The sequence below is a fragment of the Diadema antillarum genome, unplaced genomic scaffold (assembly GCF_040938485.1).
Source record: "Diadema antillarum isolate AM-2024a unplaced genomic scaffold, OU_Dant_1.0 seq00001096_RagTag, whole genome shotgun sequence".
Lineage (NCBI taxonomy): Eukaryota > Metazoa > Echinodermata > Echinoidea > Diadematoida > Diadematidae > Diadema > Diadema antillarum.
This window is the reverse complement of record NW_027271913.1, coordinates 658408-685523: the sequence shown is the minus strand read 5'-3', so window position 1 is coordinate 685523 and position 27116 is coordinate 658408. Positions and strand designations below refer to the sequence as shown.

Here is a 27116-nt window from a genome sequence, read left to right as displayed (position 1 = left end):
AAATAATTGAATGGAGAATGAACGGTATTTACTCACCACTTGTACTTTTCTTGTCCCCAGTTTCTCCTACATTCATCAGGAATAGACTCTACATGTCTCATCAGCAGTCTGTAATTAAGTCATTTGTTGTACATAACTCCCGTTTCTCGCTTGAAAATGTGAACACTGACAAAATATTCGAACTTCGCTGAGTTCAAGTTCAAGACGTCAAAGTCAACGTTAAAATGCCAAAACCAAATTCCAAAACACGAAAAGTTGATTTTCAAACTGTGTACAATTACAGGTTTGGCAACAATCTTTAACTATTTTTGTGGTGGATACACATTCACAACCAGATTGTGAATTGTACAACCACTGAATGAAGGCATTGCAGATCTCTGTCGTGGTGATCTCAGGCTAGTTACATGCTGAGCCGTTGTTAATATTTGATTGCCATGCTCTCTCACATGAATTTCTTGGGTTTGTTGTTGAAAGAACGAGTCTTCGTCTAATTCTGTCAAAAATGGGCCCAAGTCAAAATTGGGCATAAGTTGGTCTTGGTTTTGGCTTGATAGAGATCGAGGTTCTTGTGGAACAGATACAGTTGTGCTAGTGTGAGGCGGTGTCATACTACAACTACTCGTACTATGAGTCGTAGTAACGCTAGTAGATCTAACGTTAGGCTGTGAACGTGAGGCGCCTAGGGTTACTGTCGAACTAGGCCCAGGCCTAGACCGACTATCGCTTGGATCTGACGTGCTTGACTGTAGATCTACTTGATCCAGGAGATTCTCACTAAGACTTCTTCCCATGTCCATTTTTTCTCGGTGTGATACGCGTTGATACACAGCAAGGGAACTGACTGACTTGTGTCCAGTCACTGCTTGAATCTGTGACGCAGCATACTTTTTCCTCGATAGGATCGTAGCACCAGTAACACGCACAGAATGGTTGGTGTATGTTTGAGACAACTCATATTTCTGACTAATCTTCTTCATGAAAGACTGGAGTGTGTCAATGCCAAGACATTTGTTATAGTACCAAATCTGACTGTTCTTCACATGAAGTTTGTCCCTCGGTCGCTGCCACAGGCTGTCACAGTCGGGACTCAGGTGCTGAAGGTAGGTTTCAAATGATGTAACTGGGCACCGCGGATTACCTGGTAACTCCGGCATCACTGCTGTGTAGCTCTCTCTATCCAACTCATTGTGGTTCTTGTTCAATTCGTCGATAGCTTTGCATACAAATCTTTTTCCGGTATTCACATCAGTCTTGATGACGAACGTGGATTTGGTCATTCCATGCATATTTTCAGCTCCTCGCCGAAAAAAATAAAATCTTATGTCAAACTGAACTTTTTCCTGGAGCACAACTGGATCTTGCATGGAACTGAAATTGCGGTAGAGCTGCTGCAAATCAGTCTCGGCTATTTCAGGGTGATGTGAAACGTCTCCTTTACCCATATCTTTCAATTCACGGAGCGCGGCTTTGAATGACTCATTAGCGGCGTTAAATTCCCTGTCTTTGATGATATCAAAGCTGCTGTCATTCGGCGGAGCCTTTAGATAGCGATTCAAACCATGACGAAGATTTTCAAGAGTTGATGCTTTGTAGAACTCCCCACCAGCAACGTTAGATTTAACGTTAGGCCTACTCGACGCACAGCTATTTCCAACGTCAGCAGAATTCTTCTGTTTACGAGCGGCCAACCAAAATCCTTCCAACACTTCGTTAAGCTTTGCTGCCGGAAAACTTTCAAAGTTAACGTCGTCATATTCATCACTTTCTTCCAAGTACGCCCTGAGGGCCCGGGCTGCTTTTGCGTTGGCCTTTGCTGTGTTTTTAGGAGTTGTAGTAACCTTCTTTTCGCTTATTTCTTCTTTCGAATGATGTTTAAATCGCCGTGTTGCCATGTTGACTTACAATGTAACGTACGTCTATACAGTATAACTCGCGAGCTGATTATGCGCGCATTACATGCATCCATCCCATAAATCACGTACTGAGTACGCGCATGTAGCGTAGCTACCTGTGTAATATCATGACGTCATTATCACGGAATACGGAATATATTCAGTGGTGGATTTAGCGCATGCGCACAATATGACCTTATCACGGAATACGGGATATATTCAGTGGTTGATTGACCAATGAGATTACAGAATTCACCATCACTAAAAGATAAATTTGTATATCTCTAAAACATAGAGTTACTTTTCCTATCAAGCATGCAGAGTGGCAGTGATGTTAAAGTGTATCATGATTTCACCCTTTTCCTATTTTATGATGTCTGTACAACAAATCCTGCCAGCAGTATGAAAAGTTAGGCTCTTGTTCTCAGTGTCTCCTGACCTCTACATCCTTATCTCTAATATGGATGCAATATGAAACATGAAGCAGCCGGTATGACATTACTCTCATGCATGCAATATTACAAGCAAGCCGCCCAGCAGACAGTACTCCCAAGTTATAGGATGACAACAGTTGTCAGAGTCCGTCCCTCAAACTGCATAATGAGCCAGCCATTGCGGAGAAAAAAACAGAGAGAGAAAATGGGAAGGTTATGCACAGAGTGTGTGGTCAAAGGGGGGCAGGTGATGCATTCACGTTACCATGATATCAAAAAAAAAAGAAGAGATGATGCGGGAAGGGGGAAGGAGGAGGAGGTCATCTTTGGATAGAGAGGAAAAATACTCCCAATTTCCTCCATCTGCCCAATGTATTCCTCCTTGCTTGCCGCAGGCTTCTCCTCTTCACCCTCATCTTTTAATACCTTTTCCTTGTCTTCTCGTCCGATATCTCATTCTGGTGTACTGCCTACCCAGGTCGAAATTCCCATAGAAACCAGTAGAGCTAAAACCAGTAGAATTCTACTGGTTTGTACGGGTTCAGTGGAGACCGATTTTCTACTGGTTTCAATATGGAAAGTGAAATAAAACCAGTAGAAAACCAGTAGGAAATTTGTACTGGAACCAGTAGCAGACCAGTAAGAATTCTTATTGGAACCAGTAGAAACCAGTAGAAATGCTTGATTTAAACCAGTAGAATCCAGTGAAGACCAATGAAAACTCTCAATGAAACCAGTAGAAATCTCAACAAAACCAGTAGAAATCTTAACAAAACCAGTAGAAAACCAGTAGAAACCAGCAGGATTTTTTTACTGGAACCAGTAGAAATCTCACCAAAACCAGTAGAAATCTCAACAAAACCAGTAGAAATCTCAACAAAACCAGTAGAAATCTTAACAAAACCAGTAGAAAACCAGTAGAAACCAGCAGGATTTTTTTACTGGAACCAGTAGAAATCTCAACAAAACCAGTAGAAATCTCAACAAAACCAGTAGAAACCAGCAGGATTTCTTACTGGAACCAGTAGAAATCTCAACAAAACCAGTAGAAATCTTAACAAAACCAGTAGAAAACCAGTAGAAACCAGCAGGATTTCTTACTGGAACCAGTAGAAACCAGCAGGATTTCTTACTGGAACCAGTAGAAACCAGCAGGATTTCTTACTGGAACCAGTAGAAACCAGCAGGATTTCTTACTGGAACCAGTAGAAACCAGCAGGATTTCTTTCTGGAACCAGTAGAAACCAGCTGAATTTCTTACTGGAACCAGTAGAAACCAGCATGATTTCCTACTGGAACCAGTAGAAACCAGCAGGATTTCTTACTGGAACCAGTAGAAACCAGCAGGATTTCTTCTGGAACCAGTAGAAACCAGCAGGATTTCTTACTGGAACCAGTAGAAACCAGCAGGATTTCTTACTGGAACCAGTAGAAACCAGTAGGAATTTCTACTGGAACCAGAAGAATGCCAGTAGATTCCTTACTGAAACCAGAAGAAACCAACAGAATACCAGTAGATGTTGTACTGGCCCCAGTAGAAACCAGAAGAAATTCCTACTGAACCAGTAACAGCATGTACCAATGCATTTGGAAGAAGAACTTGCACTTCAAGTGACTCCCATTATAACGACATCTTCAGGACCGACAGTTTTCTTTTTGTTACATTAAAATGTTGTTACAGCTCAACAATGCAAGAAAGAACATTGTAAATGTAGTACAGTTGTAAATACAGGTAATTTAAGGACCTGATTTTTTACTTTTTTGATACATTGCAAAAAAGTTTCCATAGAACCATGTCCAATATAATGGATGTGCACTAGTAGTACAAATTCTTCTTCAAATCAGCAAAAACAAACAAACAAACAAAAAACCTATTTGTAATGGTGCCACCAGACATCAACTAATGTACAGTACTAACCAATTTTCGACTGAATGAGACATACCTGAATGTTCAAAATTAAGAATGCATACATGTACACAACACATGCCACACAAATTCACACTGCATTTGTATGCATACATTAATCAAAACATGAGACTTCTATCACACACTGTAAGTCTGGAGTAAATACAGTCTTAAGTTGAGGAAATTTTATTACAGGTCAATGGATGATAATCATATTACATGAGTACATTACATTTCAAAGTATTCATTATTCAGATTACTTTTTTTTTTCACCATGTTGTTTTGCCAAGCCAAAGAATTTTTATTTCAGTTAACAAATTCGTTCAACTGATTATGTGACAGGAATTTTTGTTTTTGAAAGACAAATAAGGCCTCGACAGGTATTTGAAAAAAAAAAAAACATGTAAATTTGTATTACATCAAAAATACAAGGTTTACATTCCTGTCATTGAGCACTTTCCATATGCCCCATTTGTTTGTTAAAGCGATAACTTAAAGATGATTACCCTAATCATAGAAAATGTTCATCTGAAAGGATGCAAAACTCATACGTACACAAACAAACTTAATAATAAAGATATTAAACTGATGGCATGACAAACAAAACTTCACTTGACAAAACAAAATACAGCATTGGTGGTTGGCAAAGAATAGATATTCATAATTATGTATGTAAAATAAACCATGCTGTCTTGCTGGCATCATCCAGGTACATACATCTACGGTACATACACAGATAACACTAACAGCATCGATCATAGATAGAGTTAAAAAAAGCGGCACCAAAATGGGATTGGATATTGTAGGTAAGAGGCAATGAGTAAAAAAAAAAAAGAAGAGGAAAATAAACAAATAAACAAATTCATAGTCACATCTGAATGTAAGTTTACAGAATAGATTTCAATTACCAAAATGCTCACGCATGCTTGGCAGCTCATTTTATGTTAGTTAACAGCCTTTCAAAAACATAAGAGAACCTCATTATGTCAAGGACCTAAATACCACGATTCACCTGTAATTACCTGTTTGAGTGCATATCACCTTTCTTACTATATTGTAATTATACACAGCCCTGTCCCTTTGCTGCACACAGCATTTGGTTGGGCTAGTTTCTTTCTATAATAGGTCCTTGTTCTGTCAGCTGGAAAGTGGTATGCACAATCTGTGAGGTTTAATGTCTAATAGTAGTCATAGATTTTTCACAATAAGTCAAGAGTCTTCACCTGGGACCTGATAAAATCATTATCATTTGCAAACTGGCAGGTCTGCAAGTTGCAAGGTTACACTAATTTAATTTAAAAAAAAAGAAAGAAAATGCATCAAACTGAACATTACCCATTTGACCATTTAAAATAAAAAAGAAAAAAATACAATGTACACCGTTGCATGATTCAATTACACAACTTTGAGCACAAACAACACAGCATGGACGCGGCAGGTTTTGCACTTCAAGCTCACACCCGTTAGTCTTTTTATCCGATAGCAAGTACAGCTATACTGTGTTATTGTCCAAGTTAGTCCTCACCTAATCCTTTGCCATCAGTACAGCGCAGGAATCTTCCCCTCCTCGACCAGCACAGCAACTCTCTTGTGCAAAATGATAAAATACTGTACATGAACTAAGTATATGCTGACTTTCTTGCAGTTTATACTTGTACCCATCATGAATGTAAAGATACACTGTAGCACAGAAGATCACCCAAGCCCAGTCATCTGGTTCTGACATACATGTATGTACTAAACTTGTACATTGTACATTACGGTACTGTTCAAGTATTTCCTCATTTAAGCTGTCACCAGTGATGGAATAACACAGGACATAGTGACACTCCTTTTCCTCCAGTCAATCTTTAAAGTACATTGTCGCTAACAAATCTCTGCACTGATGATGATGAGTCTGGCTGAATATGATGGTTCTCTCAGTTTTACATTTCTTTCGCTCACATAATTCTTTCACTAGTGTGAAAATATCTTGAAATTTTCCTGAAATGACAAGCTGACAACATACACTTTTTGTAAGAGCAAATATTTGGCCAGGCCTCCCTGGTTGGGCCCATCTGGTGCTTGTATGACGATTTCAAAATGCTGAAGGCCCAAACTCTCAGTGAGGTCATCATTCTCTGAAGAAGGCAAGGGAAGATGTAGGGCCCACTCGTGGCAGTCAAAATACCAGGTACGTGGCATAGCGGAGCTCCGCAAGTCGATCTTAGCTGGCTTCCTCTAGTCTTCATCGTCTCCTAATACTTAAAGATAAAACAAACAGAAAGAGAACTTTGAGTAATCAATCAATTTTCAATGTTTGATGTTAAAGTGATATATTGTACTACACGTTGTACGTAAATCTTGCCAAATTGAGAACATTTGTTTAAAAAATCAGCACATTTTTCTTCTTCATTGGAGATCAACATTCAACAATCATATCATTATGGTCAACTAGTGTTTCAGTTTGAACTCTTTATACATACATGTATGATTAATGTACAACATATGTTACGTTTCCACGCCTGACTCTGTCAAGGGCGTGTTATAGTTAACTTCACATATTCTGCTCAATGCACAAACCCGCCCCCACCGATTGATAAATCACTAGCACAGGGTAGACAGTGTTTCTGGCAATTCCATTTCTCTCACTTACAATGTACCGGGTAACCGGTACATACTGTATAGCCTGTATTTTACTTGGTGATTGACTAGCAAGCGGTGTTCCCTACGAACTGTTGTTATAATATACTGGCTTTTTGTACGCTTAAATGGTCACAGATTTGTCATACAATTTACACACACACATGAAAGCAAAGCTTGGCATTTTTTTCTACAACTTTGCTCACTGCATGTCCAAAATACGATTCAACATAAATCTACAAGTTAAATACATAGCTGTACATGTATTCTCAAATCATCACTATTTTGTTGGTGTCTAATGTGGCAAACAGAATGTTTCGGTTAGATGAGAAAAACTGAATGTACATGTATTCTCAAATCATCACTATTTTGTTGGTGTCTAATGTGGCAAACAGAATGTTTCCATCATGGCACACAAACTGATATTGAGTGATAAAGAGCTAACTTAAATCCAACTTTGTAGTTAGCGTTAATAATACTTTAAATCTAGGCTAACAAGAGGTCTAAGGCAAAACACTCACTAACTGGCCAACACTGGTGCTCGGTTTGTCTCAGTCGGGTTCCTCATACACTTGCACTGCAGACGAGTACAGCATGGCTATGCATATCAGTGAACCTACTGCGTACTGGTGGCTGTAGCTGTTCCAGTGTCTCACAGTCCATTATCGGGCATTGTCAGTCTCCGACACGTACCACCACCACAACGGTAGTACCAGATACAGTTTGGATTCACAGTGGATTGTTTCGTCAATTTTCACGATGTCACTAGCTTGCACATTTCAAATCGTTTGAACATACATGTAGTATGGTGTACGACATTTCTGAAACATACCGTAGGGCGTACTAGTACACCGAAAAAAACGTAGCGTTCAAACGTACGGCTTCGATTCCGATCGTCACCTAGTATGATCAGCTATGGTTGAATACGGCCTGGAAGCAAACTCGACATCAAAGTCACTCTCAAATGAAATAAAACGTCAATGTTTACCGCTAACTAAACCTTAGATTCCTGAGCTCATTGAAGATTCTCATTCCGAAACACAAATGCAATCGTAAGTGGAGTTTTCTCGGTATAATTGGCTGCTGGATGACAGAGTTGAACAGATTGCGATGGGTGCGTTGATGTGTGTACGACAGCGCAGTACCGACGTACAGCTCAAATATGAATGCGGTGGCGGCCGGCCGGCCAGCCAGCCAGCGCAGGGCTGGGGAGCGGACGGCGGATTGCGCTGCCCGCCAAAAGTAGCTCGTTTGCATAACGGCTAGCTGCGCGGTAGTATGACGTCATGTTGCCGTTTGAGACCCAGGGATTTATTGATGAGCATAACGAGTTTAAAGACAATTAGGTTATAACAATTACATAAGTATAATTTTATTTCAAAATATATGACTTATATTTTTTTTTTTTTTGCAATTGTTAATATCCACATGATAACAAAATTAACAAAATTTTCCGTAAAAGTTGTTCATTGTAACGACGTTCTGTTGTTTGACAACTTCCAGTAGAATCCACCGGTTTCTATTGGTTTCTGCAGGCACTCGGTTGGTTTCTACTGGTTTGACTTGTTAGAAGTATTTTGACACCCCATTTTAAACCAGTAGAATCTACTGATTTCTGTCGGTTTCTACTAGTATTACTTCACAAGTTTACAACCCTCTTCAAACCAGTAGACTCCACAGGTACTCGTTGGTTTCCGCTGGTTTGACTTGATATTTTTACATCCCATTTCAAGCCAGTGGAATCTACTGGTTTCTGTCGGTTTCTACTGGTATAACTCCACACTTCTACAACCCTCTTCAAACCAGTAGACTATCTACAGGTACCTGTTGGTTTCTACTGGTTTGACTTGTTTGTTTTTACATGTATAGGAGATGACTGGTTTGTACTGGTTACCACTGGTTTGACATGATATTTCGACACCCCATTTTAAGCTAGTGGAATCTACTGGTTTCTGTCACTTTCTACTGGTATAACTTCACACTTCTACTAATCCTCTTCTTACCAGTAGACTATCTACAGTACCTGTTGGTTTCTACTGGTTATTTGATTTTCCATGTATAGGAGATTGACTGGTTTGTACTGGTTACCACTGGTTTGACTTAATATTTTGACACCCCATTTCAAGCCAGTGGAAACTACTGGTTTCTGTCGGTTTCTACTGGTATAACTTCACACTTCTACAACCCTCTTCAAACCAGTAGACTATCTACAGGTACCTGCTGGTTTCTACTGGTTTGACTTATTTGTTTTTCCATGTATAGGAGATTGACTGGTTTGTACTGGTTACCACTGGTTTGACTTAATATTTTGACACCCATTTCAAGCCAGTGGAATCTACTGGTTTCTGTCGGTTTCTACTGGTATAACTTCACACTTCTACAACCCTCTTCAAACCAGTAGACTATCTACAGGTACCTGTTGGTTTCTACTGGTTTGACTTATTTGTTTTACATGTATAGGAGATTGACTGGTTTGTACTGGTTACCACTGGTTTGACTTAATATTTTGACACCCCATTTCAAGCCAGTGGAAACTACTGGTTTCTGTCGGTTTCTACTGGTATAACTTCACACTTCTACAACCCTCTTCAAACCAGTAGACTATCTACAGGTACCTGTTGGTTTCTACTGGTTTGACTTATTTGTTTTTCCATGTATAGGAGATTGACTGGTTTGTACTGGTTACCACTGGTTTAACTTAATATTTTGACACCCCATTTCAAGCCAGTGGAATCTACTGGTTTCTGTCGGTTTCTACTGGTATAACTTCACACTTCTACAACTCTCTTCAAACCAGTAGACTATCTACAGGTACCTGTTGGTTTCTACTGGTTTGACTTATTTGTTTTACATGTATAGGAGATTGACTGGTTTGTACTGGTTTCCGCTGGTTTCACTTGATATTTTGACACCCCACTTTAAAGCCAGTGGATTCTACTGGTTTCTGTCGGTTTCTACTGGTATAACTTCACACTTCTACAACCCTCTTCAAACCAGTAGACTTCTACAGGTACCTGTTGGTTTCTACTGGTTTGACTTATTTGTTTCTACATGTATAGGAGATTGACTGGTTTGTACTGGTTACCACTGGTTTGACTTGATATTTCGACACCCCCATTTTAAGCCAGTAGAATATTCTGGTTTCTATTGGTTTATGCTGGTATTACTTCATCACAATTGTATGACCCTCTTCCAGCCATTACTACTGGTACCTGTTGGTTTCTACTGGTTTGATTTAATTCTTGTTTATACATGCAGAAAAGTGACTGGTCTGTACTGGTTCATACTGGTTTTCCCTTCTTTTAAAGCCATCTTCAAACCAGTAGGCTGCACGGGTACCTGTTGGTTTTTACTGGTTAACAAGTAATGTCTTAACATGCATTAAAAAAATGCTGGTTTGTATTGGTTTCTACTGGTCTGACTTGTCTTTTTTCAACCCAGTTTTGAAACCAGTCGACTCTTCTGGTTTGTACTGTTCTCTACAGGTTTCCCTCTCCACTTGAAACCATTAAACAGTACTGATTTCTTCTGGATTCTACTGGTCTAACTTTGAATTTAACACTCCATTTGAAAACCAGTAGACTCTACTGGTTTTTATTGGTTTGTTCTGGTCTTTTGACCAGTTGAATCTAATGGTCTCTATGGGAATCCTACTGGAACCCTCTGGAAATTCCCATAGAAACCACTCAAATCCGGAAACCATTAGAAACCAGTAGAAGGTCTCTACTGGTTTCTACTGGTTTCTATGGGAATTTCGACCTGGGTATTCTCTTCTCCTTCCTCAACATCTTCCTTCTCGTCATCTCATTTCTATGTCATGATCTCTTCATATCTCTTCTTTGTTTTCCTTGTTCACCTCTTCACATTTCTCCCTCCTTGTCTTCTCTTCTTTTCCTGTGTTCTTATGCTTCTTTCTACCTACCCTTTCCTCATTTTCCAAATCTCCTTTTTCTCCTCCTCTTTTTCCCTCTTCCTCCCCTCTGCGTCCTCCCTCCTCCTCTTCCTCTTCCTCCTTCTTCTCCTCTTCCTCTTCTTCTTCTCCTCTTCCTCTTCTTCTTCTTCTTCTTCCTTCTCTTCCTTCTCCTCCTCCCCCTCCTCCCCTCTACTTCCTCCCCTCTCCTCCTTCTCTTCCTCCCCGCCTCCTCCTCCACCCCCATTCCTCCTCCTCCTCCACCCCATTCCTCCTCCTCGATCCTCCTCCTCCTCCTTTTCCTCTTCCTCCTCCTCCCCTCCTCTTCCCCTCTTCCTCCTCCTCCTCCTCTTCCTCCCCCAACTACTACTACTTATACTCTCTCTTTCTCCTCCTCCCCCTCCCCCTTCTCCTCCTCCTCCTCCTCCTCCTCCTCCCTCCCCTCTACTTCCTCCCCTCCTCCTCCTCCTCCTCCCCTCCTCCTCCACCCCCATTCCCCCTCCTCGATCCTCCCCTCCTCTTCCTCTTCCTCTTCTTCCTCCCCTTCTCTTCCTCCTCCTCCTCCCTCCTCTTCCTCCTCCCCTCTTCCCCACTTCCTCCTCTTCCTCTTCCTCCTCCAACTACTACTACTTATATTCTCTCTTTCTCCTCCTCCCCCCCCCCTCCTCCTCTTCCTCCTCCTCCTCCTCCCCCTAACTACTACTACTCATGCACCCTTTCTCCCTCCATCTATCCCTCCCTCATTCTCTCACCCTCTTTCATTCTCTGCTGGACTGGTGCACATGGCCAGCCACATAGCTGGACACATTGATTTGTGACAGAATCAGGCCTTATAGGCCCTGAGGGAGTGCAGATGTGCGCATGAAAGGCTGGAATACTTGATAGAGATACGCTCAATTTCTCCAAAATGTTACAGGGGCATTTTTGTACCTCAGCTCTGACACAAAGAACTGAGAAGATTTGAATAGGCATACCTGAGGCTGTAGAGTATTCACAATTCCATGCAATTGGCAGTGGATGTAGGAAATCTTTTGTTGGACACTGCAGACTCTTCAGTCAAAAGAACATTTCTTATTTGATTTAATCTCCTTAGGCCACTTCTTAGAATAGCATAGGAAAATCTATGATGAAGGTTTTTGTTTTATTATTAAATCTTAAAAGATTTTTGTTGGCATGAAACATAAAACTGGAAGCTTGGATAAGCACCCTTTTATTTGTTATGCTCTGAAAAATGAATACGGTCTCTTGTATTTCAAAAGAATTTTCTTTTTGTTTTAAGATCAAGTCATTGTAGGCTTCTATCTTCTGTGGTGGTCAATAGAGAATCAGAATATTATGAACTATCGAAAGAGGAGCTGGCAATATTATTCTTGGAATGTGTGCTTGCATAAGATTATTTGCACCGATGTCTATGACTCTGTGTGGACAGTCACATATAACAGAGTATAGTCCAGCCAGAGGAAATGAGGGAAATTATTTCCTCACTCTAGAGATGGTCCCTATGAACATGTATCCAGTGATATGTTAGAATGCTGTCAGTGGATTCTTTGTTGTGGTCTCTGTAGGCAGGTGGTCTTTATTCCCAAGGGATTCAAAAGAAGAGTGCTTCTGCCTGTTTAGTGAGCATAGTTATATTCTCACATCTAAATGTTACACAAATGCGTCTCCTGCATGCACAGTGCACATTGAAGTGCTACATTATCCCAGCAGCCTCACATTGTGGGCAGGATTTGAGAATACATTTTTATTTTTAGGTACCAACATTAGATTTTTGGTCGAAGTGATCAATTTTTGCTCAGTTTAATCCCAGACTTTGTTAACCAAAGTGACACGACATATAAGGGACAGATACCACAAAAGGGGAAAAAAAAAACTGATTTATTTTATGATGTGAAATATGTACCAGATCAAATGTCAGGTTTCAAGACTTGTAATCAAATATGTATGCAGTGTCTGCGTGCTGAACAAGTCTGGGTAGGTTTGTGCAATGTGTGTGTTTGTATGACTGTGTGTGTTCATTCGTGTCTGTATTCATTTGTGTCTGCGTAATTCTGTACAGGCATATGTTCAAGTGGTATGCGCCACTATGTTTGCCTCGGGATATGTGATTTTGATTTTCATGTAATGCTGAAGATCAATCTGTGTATGCCTCTCTTGTTTAATTCTATTTTCCTCCACGTGAATATAAATGTAATTCCTATCAGTAAAACCCCTTTTACCCAAGATTGACAAGTATTCCAGACAAATTTAATATCTGTGGTGTAGCCTCAGGGGCATGCTATCTGTATATGTCATTCCATTGAGAGAGGGACTATGTCTGCTTCCCAAGCATACGTTTCCTGACAAGCATGGTGGATACACACACGTGTCATACGGACCGGCCTGCTTAATAAAACCGTCCTGCTCGTTTCAATGCTTGATAACCTATCAATTTGCTTGAGTCCTTACGTATGATATGCATTGTCGTGACGTATAAATTACGCACTATGTACATTTCCGCTCACGTATGTCAATTTCATGTATGTCAACATGTTTGTTGACCATGCACTCTTGCATACCTATTTATATCTGTGTGAAAATGCCAGCTTTCTTATAAGAGTGGATATTTTGCATTGTTCTTCCGAATGTCACGTTTTTGTCAAGTATAAATGTTGGCTCTCTTGCATAACTTGAGTGCCGCAATGAGGTATGCTCTGTATTTTGGCTGCATCAGAATCCTAAAATGCACTCCTTCTAACTCTTATTCTGAGGCACTTTTTCCTATCAAATCCCAACACCTTGTAGAAATGTGGCAGTGTATGTGAGTGTGTATGAGTTTGAGACAACTCGATCTAAACCTCAATGTCCACTATGCCTCATTTCCCTGGTCATTTCTTTGACCAGCACGTTACTGACTTTGACCTTATGACTTTTCTTCTGTCAGAACTCTTTTCAAAAATGTTCTCGTAACCTTTGACCTTCTGTTTCTTCCTACCTGTGCGTTGTGTCTGTGTGTCGGCACTCTGTAGGTGATCACTTTAGAAGGCTGGGTTGACATCCAGTATCACCTTCAGGATGTCTACTCTCCCTGGGTTTGGATCTATTATGTGTTTTTGATCATTGTAAGTATATATAATAATCCCAGCGCTGCCACCCCAAAAAAAAGAGTGAAACTTGGTTGCGATGTAAACCCACCATAATCACCCTCCATGCCATGTATTATTATTAGCACCTCACTTCAGTGGAGCCATTTATATGCACATGCTTGCTGCCCGTCTGTTCACACCAAAGTTACCAAAGCATTACTGCACAGCCTGTTCTAACATCCGATGGTTGCTTCTTCCTGCATATACAGTGTATCCTGCCGTGTTTCATGGGAATAAAGCTGTCGGTGAAAGGCTTTACATGTGGTGTTTGAATCCCTTACATCCGCATGCTGTCCAACTCACATGATACGCAGCTTGCCCCATTACTTAACTTGATATAACATACTGCACAGTAGTGTATAACCCCACCTTTAAATAATAACATATATTGACTTTCAAGATTGTATATCCATATTTGTATTCCTCCTCACCCCAAAGCTGCTGCCTGCTTCATCCATCTCTCACAAAGCTCTGAATTTTCTTCATCTTGCTCCATCGATCTTCCTTATAACCCTTGATTGTGCCAAACCCAACTCCATACATATGATTTCTTCTTCTCTCCTTCAAGGCAGTGCAGCGGTGTCATCCACAAGGTCCGACAGGGGAGCGCTACTCTCCCCCCTTCATCTCAGCCCTTTTCACATGATGATTTTTTTTGACACCCAATCACCACATTCACACAGAGTTTTTAATCCTGTTTCTTTTTTAGTCAACTTTGGCTGATTCTTTTGCCCACCATTCTTTGTCTCTCCACTCATTCCACTCATCCCCCAGGTTATCACACTAGAGGGATGGACCGATATCATGTACGATATTCAAGATGTTCATAGTTTTTGGAATTGGGCCTATTTTGTGATTCTCATAGTTGTAAGTATATGGACAAGTGTTGTCCTTTGACAATCTTCTCCGTGATATGTTTTGAAGCAGAAGATGTGATTTTTTTCGGCACGTATCTTTCTATCTCTCGTTCTATTGTCGCGCTTCTATCATAACTCTTATATCTGTGAAAAATGTCTCATTTACTCAAGCTCAGTCATCTTCTCTCTGTCAATCTTCTTTTTATGTAATCTCTTGCAAAATTGTCACATATCATGTGTGCACTGCTGACGCTTTCACCCACTCAAAACTTGACATCAATTAGAGCTACCAAGATTTCATATATGAAATATTTCAAATACACAGAATAGGGAAATATGGAAGGAAACATTTCCTAAAACTAACTATGCATGAATTCACCGAGTTTACTGAGGTATTTGTGGACAAGTACAATGTTTTTATCAGTAATCAGCAAAGATGACACATTCTGCATTTAAAGGTCCTGTTCACCTGTGGGAGAAGTGGTTTTAAAAAATGTTGAAGATATCACATTTCATGCATATGTGTAGGTCTGTTGTATCACAAAACATCATACCATATGAAATTTTGGCAGTAAAGCCTAAATTATAAGGAGACATCAGTATTTTTCTCAATAAACCATAACTGTAGATGGTTTAGTCTGGAAGCATTTTTATTATAACTATTGTTCACATTTTGTGTATTCAACATTACTCATCATCTATTATACGGATTCAAATTATACAGTGGTTGTTTCTATTCCTAACTCACATTTTATAACTATTTTAAAGCACCAATGCTGGGGTTTTTGTTTCATCTGCAAATGGTAAATTATACCTTTAAGGTCTGTCAATAATGTAAAGGCTACCAAAAAAGTGTATGTACGATTTAAGTAATGAGTTTATAAGTTGGTAGTGATACGTTATAAACCTTTATATGTAAAAGAAACCTTTATATGTAAAAGCAACTTTGTTTTTTGTGACAATAGATAAGTGAAGTATAGGAGAAGAGTCAGGTAAGGTTCTCGGAAAGGCATGGTCATTTTTCGCGGTGATACCCCCTCCGCCACAAGGACTGACGAAGTGTTTTAATCTCATTCATATTAAATTAGCGCTTTCCTGCCTTAAATCTGTACTTAACGGCATGTGGCTGGAAGGTGGTCATGGAATGTAGCCTTTCTCTCGGCTTCATTATCTTCAATTATGTAGATTAAATGTCATCCTTCCATCACCATTCCTGAGGTGCCACCTGCTACCGTGTATCCATGGTGTTTTACACCTACCCCTTCCTTCAACTCCCCCGCCCCCCTCTTGGTAGAATCATACACGTAGACCAGAGAGATGATACTATCTACATTGGAAAGTCTTTCATGGGGGAACCTCATTTTTCATGAGGGGGGGGGGGGGGGGGGAGAGGGATGAAAGACTAATTGTAATCTGAAGTCAAGTGGCAGCATACAGCACCATATGAAATTTTGTCATCACATGATGAATAAAGACACAAAAAAACCTCATCCTTTCTTTGAAGTAATCAGTTTGAGAAGCCTAAATATCATTCATTCCCCCTCAGTGAACCTGCTTAACATGATAAAGCTTGTAATAATATGTAACCACAGTCACAGAATGTGCTATTCACTATGTATTTCCAAACAAACAGATCATAGCCATGTAATCTGCAAAGTGTATACAACATTTCCACCTTCATGCTCCATTATTACATCCTTGAATGATCCTCATCTATCTTCTTATATTATTAAAAACTTTTCAGAAGCAATTTCCCCTGCCTTGAAGAACACAGCTGCTCCCCATTTCACAAGTCTTGCAAGACCGTTGCCATGAAGACGTCTTAAGATTTACATTTTTAAACAAAATGGAGCTGATAGATATAATGAGCAACTTGAAAGCAAAAAATCTATCGCAAAACAGAACAAACAAAACAAACAAAACAAAAGGCAGACTTATAGATTTGTCGCTGCATTAAAGATGCACTTCTTAGAACCAAATTTAGCGACACGCTCCTCGTAAATTTGAGGCCTGCAGAATATTTCAGGTTTGGACATGGCAGATAGCTTCAGGCCACACTTTGTTTGTTTCCAAGAGATACTTCTCGGATGAGCTGTGCATTTGTACTGCCTGGCCTTTAGGCATCATGTGTATGAATGACATGTTGACTTACAGATAGAAATATCTGATATGGGATGGGATTTCAAACAAGTGGAGAGCTAATGAACAGAAACAGCAACAAATAAGAAAACACCACAGCTATAGCACCGCCATATTTTCATCCCGCTGAGAGCCTCAGAATTTTGCACACGAGGGCCTTCTTTGATTGTCCATATGTACCTCAAATTCACTTTCATTCAAGATCATTTGCATTCATACATTCAATTTAATCTATGCAGATTTCATAGTGAATTCACTGCATTGCAAAGTCTTGATCATGTGTCAAATATCTTTCTTCTCTCTTTGTTTTGTAATATTGTTGTGTCCATTCAAGATTTCCTTGTTGGTACCTTTGCTTTTGTTTTTGTTTTTTGGTGCTCAAGAGGATTTGCCATTGGTTTGCTATTTAAAAAAAAAAATGGCTACATTTTAATCAAAATTAGAACAGTCTTTTAAAACTGCACCACAAGCAATTGCTTGTGCAGAGCTGATCAAACAAACTAAGAAACAAGCAGTGCAAGCAAATGGCAGCATACTGAAGGCAGGTCCTATGAGCTTTAACACAACACTACGTACTAAATTTCTTTACAATATATTAGCAGCATTTTCAGTCTTTTTCTTCATGTCTATTTTTATTTTTGATATATGAACTCATGCACAAATGTCAGTCTCGACTTTGTCATATCTGTTTCATTCATGCACTTTCCTTTGTTTTTTCACTTCCTGTGTCACTTGCAAGTACTGAGACTAGTAATTTGTTTCGTTCTCCTGCATGGATCATTTCTTCACTAATATCTTTAGCAAAGGATATTTCAAATTTGACTTCTGTGACAATGGCTAAATGAAAAATTAACAAGCAAGCAGATTATATTACTGTGAAAAGAATTCTCTTGGCTGGACAGTAATATACTTGTTTTACAATGATAGACTAAGTAGTCATGGAATTTAATTCTTAGGATTTCATACTGTTATCATAGAATCATTGACTACGAAAGCGATTTTCTTTCATTGGTTTTTCTTCCCTTCTTTGCAAACACGTATCATACATGCTAATGCTACAGTCACACACGGTTGGATTTCGAACCGGGTCCATAAGGAATTAAAACCGTATCGACCCGGTTCGAGCCGTAGAGACCCACATTGACCTGCATCGTAATCCGTGTCAGTTCCTGAATGATTCCGAGGGCTATGATATATGGTGGTGAAAAATTTTTGGTCATGTTCTAAATTTTCTCACGGATTTCAATTCGGAATTGACCCGGTTCGAACTGCATTGACTCGCATCAACCCGCTGCAACCCGCAGCGTTAAACCGTACGGACCCTTGCCGTATACCGCATTCATGCGACGGATGATGACAAGGTTTACATCCGGGTTGGTAAGGGTGGAAGCGGGTCGGTAAGGGTCGAAACGGGTTGACACGGGTCGATAGGAGTCGAAAAGGATTCAGTTATTAAAGAATATTAAAGCGGATTTTTATACGTTTCGATACAGGTCAATACGGGTCTCTACGGCTCGAACCGGGTCAATACGGTTTTAATTCCTTATGGACCTGGTTCGAAATCCGGCCATGTGTGATTGTAGCATAAATTGCCCTCCATTCCGGGACTAATCCTTCTCATATTCACCCGGATCAAATCCGTTTTGTGACCCGGCCGTGTGTGACTGTAGCATTAGTTTAAAACCTTGTCTTTCTCACTTCTCTACCATACTCGTCAAACATGAAACAAATTGAAAGTAAATGCTGCAAGTGAAGTTATGGCTTGCCAAAGTGCTGTTGACCGTCACACATTGCGAGCAGCTTCTTGCAATTAAACAGACATCTCATTTCCATGAAAAGCAGCCATAAGCCCTCGAACATAAGCCAGAAATTCTAGGAAAGAATTTGTGGACACAGAGATAGTCGTGTTAACTGATATACCCTGATGCATTTTTAGGCTCGTCAATGAGTCAGAATCCAGGTGCATTACATGCTACGTACGTACGTTCATTGAAGATATGCCCGAAGCATGCTGTCATATTCACTAACAATACTGTTCATCATCATCAGAGCTAAATCGGTGTTGTGCTTTTTTCATGAAACTCACAGCTTAGATAAATCATTAGTCTCATGTGACATGCAATGAAGGCCAGAGGCCAATTTAAAGGGAATATTTTCCCGGCCTTGACTTAGATCATTTCTATGGAAGTAGTACGTTGAAAAGTGCATATGATATGTATGTATTTACGTGTTTCTGTCTTATATGTATGCTTCTCCTGGCTATGTCTTTTTTTCCTTCACATCTTAAAGATTTAAGATTTGAAGACTTGTAAATTGGCCACCGTCGAAGTTATGTGCAACATACTCCCCCTTTTCTCAGATGGAGGTTCCATGTATAGAAAGTTACTTGTCAAGAGGTTATTTGAATTTTTCAACTGATTATTGATCAAGTCCACTTGAACATGAATATGGGACACCAAGTTATAAGAATTATGTGATTTAAATGTTTTGAGCATTTCTGGATTGAACTAGATTTGAGAACAAAATGACTACCATGAGTTAGAAAGTCATATGACACAAACAGTGCTTTGTTTATGTTTCATTTTGAGTTTTGAGATCTGATCTTTGATTTTGAGATGACATTGCCAATATGAAACTCTTTATTTTGTGAATATTGGTTCTTTTAAGGAAAAAGAAATGGCTACCATTACTTTGAGCTAGGTATAAACCTCTGATTTATTTTGGAGAAACTCAAGCAAACACACAAATTTGGATAATTTACTAATTGCCAAAAGTACAGGTTGGCATTATCAACAAGGACACAGGCATCCTATTCAGATTTTTTTTTTTGGCTCTTTTTAGAAGATTTTATTTGCAAAAAGACTGAAAACATATTGAAAATATTGCATCTGACACCAGGATATATATGTGATAAATTAGATGTGATGATGTTTTCCCTAGGCTTGAAATATGATCAATTGTAACATCATTCAAATTCATGTATCTGTGAGCTGAAATTTTTGTTTGCAAAGAGTGAACATCCATGAAAGAATAATAAATTGCTCTGTTTTCTGTTGTTATGAAGCACATGATGCTTGCAATCCCCCCCCCCCCCACACACACACTGAAAAAAAAAGTTTTTGACATTATGACCTAGTAATATATTTTCTTCTTGACTCCTTTCACCCTTCCCCACAAATCACAGATTGGTGCCTTCTTCTTGATTAACTTATGTTTAGTCGTCATAGCAACCCAGTTTTCAGAGACCAAGCAGCGGGAGAGCAAGCTGATGGAGGAACAGCGAAAGCGTTTTCGTTCTAGCAGCACCCTGGCCAGCAACAGTGAGGTAGGGAGCTGCTATGATGAAATCCTCAAGTACATTGGACACTTATTACGTCACGCCAAGCGACGCTTCCGGCGGTGGCGGAAACGCATGCAGAGTAAGCGCCAGAGGAAGGTGATGCCAGCAATATCGTTACGACGGAAAAAGAAAAGGACCAGAAGTGTACATTTGCACCATCACTTACACCATCACCACCACTACCACTTTGGAAATGGGAACTCCCAAGCCCCAAAGGCCAGCCCAGAAGATAGCGATGTCAGCTCCTCACCTTCACGCAAGCACAAGCTGGCATTACCATCAAGTAATGGTAGTGCCACCTCCCTCCAATCCATGAACTGCTGCACGGAGCAGCTCTCCAAACTGGAACCAGTTCCTCTCCACCAGGGCCAATTGTCTTCCCCGTATCACATGACCACCACGCTGTCCATTCACAGAGCGTCGTCCATCAACTACCCCACGACCAACTCCAAGGACCTCAACCAGGCCGTCATGTTTGCCAAGATGGCGTCGGAGCGCGAGGGTGGGTCCCCGAACCCGGGCACCGTGTCCCCAAGCAGGTTGCAGGAGAAGTGGAGCGAGTTGTGTGGAGGGAACCACATGAGCAAATATAGCAAGCTACCACCAATCAAGACTGACAGTGCCAAGGGTGGGTAACATCCTTCTTTCTCTTCCATCTTCTCCTCCTCCTCCTCCTCCTCCTGAAAGAATACAATGTGTATCAATTATGCACTTAGAACTTTGTGGTCTATTGTTTCAGGAATGGATCCACTAAGTTTATTGTGTTTTCTGGGTTGTTTTCATAGATTAAGCCATTTGTTTTATTACTCAGTATTACTGTTTCATATTTGCTTGTATTAGGGCTGTATAACTCTTTTTGTGCAATCCAGTGTTTGTCATGTTTTGTTGACAAGAAACGTTTTACAGTAAATTTCATGGCTATGTTATAGGTTTATACAATGTATGAAAATGAGTGAAAAAGCAAGCAGAATGGACACGGACATTTACATGTGCTGAGATCTCTTCTTCATCTATTGGTCACTAAATTGGCAACATCCTTGCTCACCTTTGCTTTCTACAGACTCTTTGGTGCCATCCCACCCTCCCCTCGCACAACGTCTCTCAGCCCCGCCCCTCACCCAACCAGGCTCCCCCACCCACGCCCATCTGACCCCGCCCTCTCCTTGCCGTGCAATGCACTCTTCTTGCCCCGTGCATGCACCGTGTCCGGTCCACACCCCTTGCCCCACCCACTCCCCATGTTTCTCCTCCAAACACTCCCACTCCCGCCCCCACTCCTGCTCCCACGTCTGCACCACGACGGAGCACCGGTCCGAGGAGTACGAGATGAGCGACAGCTCCTCCTCCTCGTCCGTGTCGGACGACAGCGACTCGGACTCGGACGCGGAGAGCAAATCGGAACTGAAGGTGCGGCACCGGTCCTTTGGGATACTGGGTCAGATCACCTCCAAGGTGCAGGAGATTGTTGAGAGCAAGTACTTTATGAGGGGTATCCTTGTCTGCATCCTGGTCAACACACTCAGCATGGGAATTGAGTTTCACGGTCAGGTAAGGAAAACATTTTTTTTTGCCATTGAACAAACTACACTTGAAATTGAGCAGTTACATTTTATAAATGTATTTTCATTTTTCTTTCAGAGGGGAATGGAAAGGAATGAATTGTATAATCTCAAGTGTGTCCTTCAATGTTGAGGCTTTTTCTCTACCTTGCTAACTGTTTGGCCTGTGTATATGTTTTCTTCATGTATTTATTCATTCAAGTTGGATACTCACATAAGTTTAATGTCTTCTTGCTGTTGAGCGTAAAAAACCAAGCATATATTTGGAACATTTCTTCTTATTCATTTCATTTTGGCTATTCATCTAAATTCAGAAGAATGCATCACACTTTGTGCGCCGTTTGAGAAACTTGTTTCTGACCCCATAGTCAAAACAACTTTGCATTTATCAACTGCCCAAAATTCCCTGAAAGTTGTTTGGAAACCTTAATTCTGCACCAGAAGCGAGTTCGTTGATAAATGCACCCCAAGATGGCTTATGCCATGGGGCTTCATGGTTACCACACACTGGTTACCAACGTCACAGACAATCCCAGACACCCACCCAGTGAATGTGACAACTTTTGACTGGTCCCGCAGAGGGGGCATGCTGATTGCAGCTTGGCAGAGAACCAACCACACTTATATCCACCATAACCCTCTCATCAGGAGTTGTAGTTTGTTGGAGGAAAGATGACTCAATCACTTGCAGCTGAAATCATTCAGTACTTTTATGCCCTCACATTATATTTCTCAGAAACTAGACAAGGAAGGTATTGATGTAATTGTAACCTTGGATGTTGAATGCATCAAATTTGCTAACTCTAATCAGGTTACAATAACTAATATTCTTAAAAGAATCTAATAGAAAATGCTTAAAGGGTGTGTACAGTTCTGGTTGAGACCTAATTTCAGGTTTCTGACATTTTTTGGTGAGATAATGAGAAACCTCTTATGAAATATGAAAGAACATGTAATTCCATGAGGAATTCAACATTTAATTGATGAAAATTGGTTTTGAAATGGCTGAGATATCCAAAAAAGAAAGATTCTAATTCGTCCCACACTTTTACTACGATCACTTTGTTTTACTTCGTTTTTGGATGTTTCAGTCATTCCAAACCCGATTTTCAACAAATAAACTTTGAATTCCTCTTAAAATGATATGCTCTGTACTACTTCATAAGTGTTATCTTGGTATCTCGCAAAAAGTTAAAAGCCTAATTCTCATCTCCACCAGTACTGTACCATCCCTTTAACTCTTTTTCATCATGCTGTACATTCTCATTGATGATATTTCAGGATGTAGAATGCAGTTTGCATGCTTTGTTTGTTGCTATATAGGGCAAGACTCATGCAAGCTCTCTAGGTTTCAGAACCAACCTTTTACATAACTAGAGATTGTAATTTGTCATTACTGACAAATTAAGGTGATCCGATTTTTTTTTTTCATCAATGATTCGAGTCCTGATCACAATAGGCATGACCATACAGGTTTCGTCTGTTGTTAAAAACGTTGGCCGTGTGATGTTTGAATTCTCGTTTAGAAAAGGGAGTCATATCTGCCATCTTTGGTACCAAATTCCGTATACACTAGATAACGAAGATACAACAACAAATACATATGACCTTTGACCCACCTTTACACTCCCAAGATGGCATCTGAGGAAAAAGTGGTTATTTTGTGAAATGATTCTTGCGACATCGTCTATACGTGTGCAAAATATGGGAAAGATAGGACAGGTATTCGCCAAGATACAAGATGAAACATTTATGACCTTTGACCCTAATTTACATACCCAAGATGTTGTCCGATCAAGTAGTTGTTCTTTTATGAAATAATGTACGTGACATGAACTAAATATGTGCAGAATATGGGGGTGATAGGGTGTGTTTTTCTTGAGTTATTGCAAAGAAAGTTGCAGAAAGAAATATCTCAATACATAGAAGATAAGCTTTAATTTCAACCAAGTTTTTTATCGTGATCCCGACATCGTATGAAAAAACAAAATGTAACTTAACGATAGCGCAAAGTCTCAGCTACAACATATTAAAATCTGGGAGAAATTCACCGAAGGGTAAGTGAGCTAGTGCTCGATAAAGACAATCATGTCAATTTTCACATTTAAAAAAATTCCCTCCCATAGAGATAACACGTCATAACGAAGATACAAAAAGAAGTACATATGACCTTTGACCTCAATTTGCACAGACAAGATGGTATCTGAGTAAAAAGTGGTTATTTTGTGAAATGATCCTTGTAACATGGTCTTTGCGTTTGCAAAATATGGGAAAGATAAGAAATGTATTCACTAAGATACAGGATGAAACACTTATGACCTTTGACCCTAATTTACATACCCAAGATGGCGTCCGATCAAGTAGTTGTTATTTTATGAAATAATGTACGTGACATGAACTAAACATGTGCAAAATATAGAAGTGATAAAACGTGTTTTTCTTGAGTTATTGCAAAGAAAGTTGCAGAAAGAAAGAAATATCTCAATACATCGAAGATAAGCCTGAATTTCAACCAAAATGTTTGACGTGATCCCGACATCGTATGAAAAAACGAAGGACACATTATCGGTAGCGTAAAGTCTCAGCTACAACATATCAAAATCTGGGAGAAATTTATCGAAGGGTAAGTGAGCTAGTGCTCGATAAAGATAGTCATGTCAATTTTCACTTCCAGAAAAACTGCACTCCCATAGAGATAACACGTAAACTGGTCAAATTTGACAAGGTTACTTTCAATCCATTTTTACGAGGTGATACCGTGATCCAATCAAAATTTTGTAATTTTATGTTTGAAAGAACATTAAATAAGCTACAACATACTGAAATCTGGGTGAAAATTGACAAAGGACTAGTGAGATACGCTCGAATGAACTTGAAATTTGATGACGTCATTTTGAAAATTTACTTTTTTTACTTTATTAAGAAATTTGCTATCTTTTAATCATTTTGTCAGCATTGCCACCCCATGAAATGACATGTACAACTCATCAGGTTTTAAAATATGTAAAGAAAATGGGGGGTCACCGTCCATCCTGACGAGTAAAATCGAATTTAAAATTAGCAGTTTTTTGGCATAGTTGCACTGTATATCGCCATTGACGCGCGCGCAGAATTTCAACTTTGACGGGCCCGTATGACGTCATATTGAGTCGCATTGACTTGAAACTTGGTATAAATATTCCTTAACATTTCAGACATCCGATCAAAGTGAAAAAACTGGAAATTTCAATTGCACATGAGCTGTGCGTGCGTATATGCGCGCGCGCGTACGCGTCCGTCCGATTTTTTCAATTTTTCAAAAAATGCTCCAAATGGTCTGAAACGTGTGCAAAAAAATTTTGAGCTCGATTGGAGCATACAAATATTTCAACGCGCGCGTACGCGCACGTTTTAAGAGAAAATATGAATTTTGAGAACATGAGTAGAATGCGCATAATTTGAAATATATGTGACGTAAATTTCATTGAAAAATTTCATTCCATTAATGAGATATGATTGAGAATGTGTTTTCATATAATGACGTCATAGTGACGTCACGGTCGACTGATCACAATGATACATTAGATTTGTCGTCTTTGGGACATGATGCATACATGGTATAATTTTGAAATTGATAGGCAGCGGACTTTCTGAGCTAACCTCTGCACAACTTTTGCGGAGAAATAAAGAAACAAAGAAGAAGAAAGAATCCGTACAGATACAGAAGGTGATCCGAAGGATACTCGGATCACCTAATAATATGCAAAGAAGTTGAATAAATTATTGAATCAGCATATTGGGTATGTTCTTATGTAGCAGTCTAGTTCAGCACAATGCACTGTTATAACTAGGCTGATTGTATACTAGAGTTTGCAACCCTGCACGTAAGCACTTTTGCCTTGGCTGTGTCTTCACGTCGTGTGGGAAATGTTTTCTCCCAGCTGCCACCAAATCATCTCTGGGGAGAGATGCTGGTGCGGGTTGATCATCTTGCCTAATCCATGGTAATAGAGTGCCAATGATAAGCCAAGGTTGCCATTAGCGCATCGTTCAGGAATGGCGATACATATGAAGTGGGTGGAGGGGCAAGGAGAGTGGGAGAAAAAAAGAGCAGACATTGTTAGTATATAGAAAATTATTTTAAGTGGGTTTTTTTTTTTAAAAGCTGACTGAAATCTTAAGATAAATTCCTTCCATTAACGTTTGCCATGGTAGAAGTTTGGTGAATTGTTCAGAAATTTCTTCCTCATGTTTGTGGTCATAGTAGGATGCTCACAGAGAAAATAGTCCTCAACAGCTAGCCCTCCGAAAGAGATTTCATTATGTTTCAGATTGCACTAAATTGTCCTTGCCACACTTGAGTGTCATTGATTTTTTTTTTTTATTTGAGGACTGGTGTTACAGCAGTGAGCTGTTTGAAGTGTTCAGTCAATCAGCATGACCATCAGGTAGATTAAAAACAGGTGAATATCATCTTACCCAGCCGAGCGTGTACAATTACTCAAGCAAAATTTCCACTTTTAGAGTATATTAAAATTTATGGTATTTTCTTTTGCTTCTGGGTACATTGAGACAAGTTTGCTTATTTTCCCATTCCTACTAAATGCACTTCAATATTCAGAATTAAACTTGCATTCTGCAGCTTTTGTAATAATTAGCTAATCAGTCACTGCAAGCACTCTGGTCATCAGGGACATTGTCTGCTTGTCACAGACATCTTCTGGTTTGAAAGCAGGCAGAAAATTTGAATATGCTACTGATCCAGTCATTTAATTGGAATGCATTTTGTATTTCAGGGTTGTTGCTTTGGTTACTACCTTCAGATTTGGTTTGATGTGAAGAATGTCTGTGAGAGATTGTGTCCCCTTGGATCTCAAGCCTGTTGAGATCAAGTTTCAATGAAATCTTCATCAAGAGTTGGTATCTGCTGTCTCAAAAACATTGAAACTAAAAAAACAAAACAAAAACAAAACGTGTGCCAGACTTAAATAACTCAGCCATTTCAAAACCAATTTTCATCAAATAAACTTTTGTTTCCTCTTAGAAGTGTATGCTCTTTGATACTGCATATAAGTGGTTTCTAATCATCTCACAAAAAGTTAAAAACTGAATCCGCATCTCAAACAAAGCTACACCATCCCTTTAAGCAAAACGTGGCTTGTGTAGCCATGGGGGGAGGGGGGGGGGGGGTAATGCTGTTCCTTGAAAGTTTCTTACATGCATGCAGGGTTATGTATTTATAGTGAAATAAAACAAAACCAATATATTCAACTAATGGTATTTATACAAGACTAAATGTTTATCTGTCTCATGCTTGTGCTATGAGTAGACCGTTTGGAAAAGTTAGTTGTTG

The 27116-nt window shown here is 39.7% G+C and overlaps 1 protein-coding gene across 1 annotated transcript in view; it reads left to right on the top strand.

Annotated features, from left to right (window-relative positions):
- LOC139743563 (voltage-dependent T-type calcium channel subunit alpha-1G-like) overlaps positions 1-27116 on the top strand; it is a 256942-nt gene that overhangs the window by 106194 nt on the left and 123632 nt on the right. The window contains exons 6-8 of the mRNA XM_071654043.1: positions 14664-14756; positions 20070-20853; positions 21286-21773. Coding sequence (XP_071510144.1) covers positions 14664-14756; positions 20070-20853; positions 21286-21773 — 1365 coding nt within the window. The remainder of the gene's footprint in view (positions 1-14663; positions 14757-20069; positions 20854-21285; positions 21774-27116) is intronic.